Source organism: Echinops telfairi, unplaced genomic scaffold (assembly GCF_000313985.2).
Source record: "Echinops telfairi isolate 266 unplaced genomic scaffold, ASM31398v2 ScPeMD7_23;HRSCAF=83, whole genome shotgun sequence".
NCBI classification, from domain to species: Eukaryota; Metazoa; Chordata; class Mammalia; order Afrosoricida; family Tenrecidae; genus Echinops; species Echinops telfairi.
In genome coordinates, this window is record NW_022103920.1 from 7,670,921 (window position 1) to 7,677,837 (window position 6,917).

At 41.5% G+C, this 6,917-nt stretch overlaps 1 protein-coding gene across 1 annotated transcript in view; it reads right to left on the bottom strand.

Annotated features, from left to right (window-relative positions):
* The window catches only part of TRIM24 (tripartite motif containing 24), a 110,587-nt gene that overhangs the window by 51,633 nt on the left and 52,037 nt on the right, over nucleotides 1-6,917 (bottom strand). Inside the window, exon 3 of the mRNA XM_045288919.1 lies at nucleotides 2,928-3,046. Coding sequence (XP_045144854.1) covers nucleotides 2,928-3,046 — 119 coding nt within the window. The remainder of the gene's footprint in view (nucleotides 1-2,927; nucleotides 3,047-6,917) is intronic.

Here is a 6,917-nt window from a genome sequence, read left to right on the forward strand (position 1 = left end):
TCATGAGGGAGGGGGAGCGGGTAGGGGGGGGAGGAGGAGCTGATATCAAAGACTCAAGCAGAAAGCAAATGTTTTGAGAATGATGATGGCCACAAATGTACAAATGTGCTTGACACAATGGATGTATGTATGGATTGTGCTAAGAATTGTACGAGCCCCCAATAAAGTGATTTAAATTAAAAAAAGAAAGAAAAAGAAGATACATGGGTGGCAGTTTTAAATCTCAACCCCGCTTACTGGACAAGTTAGAATAATCAACTCTAAATGAGAGCATAACACGATTTTACTGAATAGCCTTCCATTAAACAATTTTATATACCGTTAACAAATGTGAGGCAGGTAGACACTGTGGGAATAATCTCACCAGTATACACACACACACTCTCTCTCTTTTTCTCTCTCTCTCTCTCTCTATCTAACTCACTCATAAGAGCCTTAAACTGAAAGTATGAGATGCTCTGAGAAGACAGGTTAGGAAGCTGAGCTCACTTCAGTGGGTCTGGAGGGTGGGGAAAAGCAGAAGAGGGATTTTACCAGGTTATCAGGGAGGGCTTCCCCTAAAGGGATCATGCTAGTTTTGAAGGCTGAGGTGTCAGTGGCTGGATGCAGTGTTCCCCAGGAAGAGAGCTGCATAGCAGGTTTCAATGAAGTGCCTGGACTAAGAGTGGTTAAGAAGAAGAGCTTAGTGTTTTATAATGTAAATCGTATACATCACAAGTGGTTCATTTCCTGTGGGTAAAGGGGTTGGGCTGGGGTGTCACCATGAGTCAAGTCAGGAGCAAACTAAAGGACAGCAGCTAAACGACAATGTATGTACCATGGTATAGAATATGAGTACAATGTGAGTGATTATACCACTGCTATTAGGAAACCAAATTTCCAGCAGACGACACAAATAAACACACAATATTAAACAAGTAAAATCCCTACATGACTAATCTGACCTAGAAATATTAATGTATACTTTGTGCTTTCTTGGGCTCTCTCTTTTGATTGTTAAACAAGGATTCATTAGCTCATTCCCCTGGAAGATTGAGAAAAGTGCCCAACCCAAAGGCAATGAGACCCTGGTATCCACTGTACAATCCCCAAATAATATTTCCCCTACAGGAAAATAGGGCTCTGTAGAGAAATGGATGGCTCCAGGCCTCGAGCAAAAATAAACATCTTGTTAAAGCAAAAAGCAAGAAGAGAGCGATGACTACTTCTGTTGGACAAGAACACAGAAATCACCATGAGGTTTCCATCTGAACACAAGAATTAACAACCAACCACAGCACATTTTGTACAAAAAAATCCCTGAGTTCAATATACATACATACATACTTATGCCTGTGCACGTGGGTCTGAAGAAGGGTGGATGCTACGCTCACTACTCTAAAACTTGGTAATTAAAGGGAAAATAGCAAACATAAGCCTTCCTTTCCTGTATAGACATTTGGGCACCCAAAAAATTGCTGAAGGAAACTTTCTCTACTTCACATAAGGGAATGACAGAATGAGAATGCCACCATTATGCAAAGCTCTTATGAAACATGGGAGATGAGACTGTCTCCTCTTGTAAAAATCTGCACAGGGTCACTCTGAGTCAGAATCAACACTACAGCAGCAGGCAATGAAACATGAGCTTTTGGCATTGATCATTACTGGTCATTAGTGTGGGGGGAAAAAAAGGAAAGGAGTGATGGCAAACACGCATGGATGAAAACATGGGTGCGTGGATGAAGACATGCTTATACTTCCTCCTCCAATAGATCCTTAACTGGAACACGACTTGACATATCTTATTGCCAGTTTATAAAACATAAATGTGTGAAATGGCTTCATGAAGATGGAACAAGCAAAATTAAGAGTCATTCTACTAGACAACCCTGTTTGTCCAATAAACATAATGAATAGAAGAGAAAGTGGAGGGTGCAGGGAAGGGGCAGGATTACCAGGCAACTTTAGGTTAATTTAATGAGATGTTTGAGATATATTAAACAATTGCACTGTGTAAACAAACAATGGATCCTGATAACTACAATAACCAGAGGTGGTGATTACGTTGGATACCATGAAGGAATTAGTGAACTTCTTCCATATGAAACTGACAGGTGGCTATCAATTTCTTTTAAAAAAGAAGTTTGTGGAATAAAAACTCCTTTTTATACAGACATGCTGAAATATTTATGAATAAAATGAGGTCATGTCTGGGATTAACTTCAACATAAGGCAGTGGGGGTGGCAGATACAGGTAAGAGCTATGAGATGGATATCTGGCTAAAATGACAATTTTTGATAATGCTTAAAATGATCCATCACAAAATGCTTAAAAATAAGAAGGAGAGATCTCCAGCTAGGGGCTTGAGCTCTCCCAGGCAATGCAAGCCATTACCTTTGCCCCCTGTACCCCACAAGTCCCTTCTTACCAGGTCAGCTCCCACCACACCTCCTGCTTTCCTATTTGATTTCCCCTACAGCAGGCCCACAGCTCTGCTCTTGAACAATCTGAGCTTCAGACACTAACTAGATTCCATCTCTAGTTCAATGGATTCTAATGTTCCCCCATTAGATGTATGTGACCGCAGCAGAGTAAGGAGCATGTCAATGTTGCAATCTTCACTAGAAGAGACTGTCACATCTTTCTCAGATGGAGTGGTTGGTGAATTCTACCACCAACCCTTCACTGTTTTGTCACCAAGGTTTCTTACCCAATTATGTAAAGGTATAAATCAGCCTCTTAAATGGCTCTTGCAAGGTAATACAACATAGAAAAGAAGATTTCCTTGCAATGTAGTAGCCTCACTAACCAAAGACCTGGCATTTTCATTGTATAGCTTTTCAGAGGTATAAGCCAATATCTAGCATTGACTCCTATGTTCTAAAGTCCTCCAGCTGTAAGGCTGCCTCAGCCAGAGGCCGAAGGTTCAAGAGTCACCACTTACCTGGTTGGACTTTTCTACTGTACTGCTGGGGACCTCTGTAGTGTCTTTCACAAAAAAATTATCTATGATGTGTCTCTCAGCACATTCTTGGCTGCACACTGGACAACGAATGACTCCAACTAGGAAAGACAAAATTAAAATTGCATTCTAAGTTTTAACACAAGGATTCTGAGAACAAAAACCACCCACCTAGCCAAATAGGACTTTTACACTGCCTGAGCTCTTCAAATTCATACCAACTGTCACTTTGCATCAAGCAATTCCATTTAGGTATATATGTGAATTTCATACACACACCTATTAATACTAAATGATATATAAAACCAAAACATAAGCCCAAAGCAGAAAGTAGATTCAGACCCACAGGACAGAGTAGAACTGCCATAAGGTTCTAAGGCTATAACCCTATTTCTAGAAGTAGACTGCCCTTTTCCCATGGGCTGCTTTTTTAAGGTTTTGCCCTTTTGCTAGAGGTGGTTATAAAACATGATGTCTAAGAAAAAAAAAAAATCAAAAAATTTTCAGAATAAAAGAAAGTGAAAGTGGTTAATTTCACTATCTACACAAATAACCAACAAAATTTTAATTAAAAAACCATTTAATATTATCAGTGAAATTATATAGTGTGCCTAGGAATCCATTCTTAAAAGCTGTGCAAGGCCACTGTGGAAGAAAAATGCTAAATTATATCTAGAAGCATTTTAAAATAAATACATTTTAAAAAATTCAAGACAGTAAAGAGGCCAATTCTCCCCAACCATCATTGCAACCCCATTGGGGTTCCATGGAGTTTTGAAAAGCTGGCGGGTGGGGTTGAGCTGCTGCCTGTCAGATATGGGAGGTCCAATAGATAAAGTGATAGCACTGGTTTGATTGTGTCAGGACAAATAAAATTAAGGTACGCCCCAGGGGGGAGAAGATAGCAGCCAGCACTTGATGCTGACAATGAACACAAAATTTGTAGAAAAGGAGGCATGACCGAATATGTATTTAAAGTAAAGGCAAATATATATATATTCCACCCACTAAGTGGAGCTAAGAACTCTAGACAGAGAATGAGTACAAGAGAGTGTGAGAAGCCACAGGAAGAAACTGGGCGCAGGAGAAAGAGTGCCTGGATAGTCTCTGCAGCTTCCTGACACACCAGTGTTTCAAGTCAAACTCTGGAGAAGACCACGAAGAAACACCATTGTCTTTCCCATTCTCTTGCTGTGCCACCAGGACTCCCAACAGGATAGGGTACCCCCAAAATGGTCCAATCCAAATAAAATCTATCAAAAGGTGACAAATCTATAAAGAAAAGGCAGGAAATGGTTCACACCCAGTTCCGCTTAGGAAAGAGAAAAGGAAGCAGCTACCCTCCTACACCTACCTACTTCAGCCTTTGCTGGGAGAGGACACAAGTGAGGCCCCAAGCCCCGGCAGAGGCCAGGCCAGCTAGCTCCCCACAAAGGCTCCCTTTAAGGCTAGAGCCAAGCACCTTGCAGCAAGCCAGCTCTGCTAAGCGGTACCCCCACCTTTCAGGCTAGTACACTAAACAGCACGACTGCAGGCTGGGTTCTTCCTGCTGTCTGTTCCCTGGTTGTAAGCACTGACAGCTGAAGTCATGATGGGTGTGGCCACCATATTGAGAGCTTGCGGGTTTCAGTTATAGTTCACCAAGAACAACTTCGAGGTAGGCTAAGAGGGTAACAAACACAAATGCATATAAATACTAAATAAGTACGTTAATTTAAATCAGATAAAAACAGCTGACCCTTTCCAGAAAGAATACAAGACATCGTCTACCCAACTTCCTCCAAGTATTGTCTCCTGAGGCTACAGATGCATTTGGACCTACAGGAAATAATTGGAACATAATTCTTGGTACCTAAATGGTGCTGAATTCCAAATTTACATCTCCACCCAGATTTCATCTCCAGGCCTGATACCTATCTTTTCTACAAAAGATAATACAGTTGGGGGTGGGGGGTGGGAGGGTGGAGACACACCCGACTCAATTCATTTTGGAAATGGAAAAACCTGAATTCAGAAATACCAATAGGTAATCAACTTTTATGAAGAACTGGTACCATCAAGAATATCTGTGTGCAGGGACATGCGATAGAAGGAAAACAATCACGAATCAAGTTGCAATGACTGGCACCTAACAGGAAAGGACTGCTGCAGTGGCACGACCAGTGTCCATCTAAAATTAGTTTGTGTTTGCTGAAATCATGAAACGTGCTTTGATAACTTTCATGGATTGAATTGCATATTCCCTAAAAATATGTTTCAACTTAGCCGGACCATGATTCTCAGTGGGTTTGGCAGTTACATAACCGTGTCATTCTCTCCCATGATGTGATCAGCACTGACCTGATAAAAGGGATTAGGCTGAGATGCAACACCCTTATTCAGGTCACAGCTTTGATCCAATGTAAGGGGAAATTCCCTGGAGTGTGGCCTGTATTGCTTTTTATCTTACAAGAGACAAAAAGGAGACAGAAGCAAGCAAAGAGGGGGGAACCAAACTACCAGAAAAGTAGAGTCAGGAGCTGAGCACATCCTTTGGACCAGCACACCTTTGCTGGTGCCCCCTTAGACTCAGGGAACGATTGATGCCAAGACACAGTGAGACTTCCAACAGATGTCAAGCCAACAGTTGTGAAGGAAGACAAGATCTTCCTACAAAGTCAACAGAGAGAAATCCTTCTCCTAGAGTTGATGCTCCGAATTCAGGCTTCTAGCCTCCTAAACTGAGAGAAAACATTTGTTTGTTAAAGCCACCTACTTACAATATTTCTATTATAGCAGCATTAGATAACTAAGACTACCTCTGAGGTCATACACGACTGATATACTCTCTCACTGCAATCATACACTGTTTACAGGAATAGAAAGCCATCTTTCTCCCGTGCAGCTGCTGGTAGTTCCAAACTACTGACCATGAGGATGGCAGCCCAGGCTTGCCCTGAGCTGGTGTTCCACAGTTGTGGGGATTTGGAGCTTGTTGCCAATGCAATATGCTGTGCCCAGCAGACCTGTCTGTTTCAAACTGCTGACCATGCAGATAGAAGCCCAAGGAGAAACCACTACACCACCAGAGCTTCCTGACTGATAAAGAATCCTAGTAAATCAACAATTATACACTTACAGAAATAGTGGGTTTTAAATGAAATAACCAGGATTTGACTGTTTCTTTTTATTTATAATTAAATGCTTCACAATTTTGCATTTGGGGCACGAATTCTATTTGTTACCTGCTTTCTGTGGTGTTTCATTTCTAAACAAAAGCACAGTGAAGAGCTTATGCTTTGACCTTATGCACCGAACTGGTTGGCACTTTTTTACTGTACACATCCACAAAGGAAAACAATGTGGATGTAAAGCCATTTAATACATACGCAGAGCCCTGACAACACAGTCTTAAGTGCTGGACAGCTAATTTCAAGGTTTGAGGTTCAAATCCACCAGCATTGCTCTGCAAGAATAAGATGAAATTATCTGCTCCCCTCAAAATCTGAAGCTTCCATTGGGTCACTATGAGTCAGAATACTATGTTTAATTCCATTGTACTCAGATTGCTATGAATCGAGTCAACTTGATGGCCCAACAGCAACATGACAGGCTGTGGATCACAGGCAAGGGAACTGAATGACAACATTCACAGACCACAACCAGTCAGGCAACTACATCTTAGGATAAAAAGAGCTGCTTAATTGTAGTATTAAATTAAATGGGTTGGGGGGTGAGGTAGGGGACCAGCCCCACCCGCTGCTAACTAATACTAATAATACTACCCACGGGTTCAATAAGCACAATTGTACAGTTGAGATATATAAGTATTATATTAAAGTCATCGAGAGCATGAGAGATATTACAATAATGCAGTCAGACACATTACAGGGTAGCATTGCTCACCTCAGCCCAGCTTGGTGGTCCATGTAGAGAGAGGGGGAAGGGAAGGAGGACAAGAGAACAAAGGAGAGAGACAGGAGAGGAGAGGGG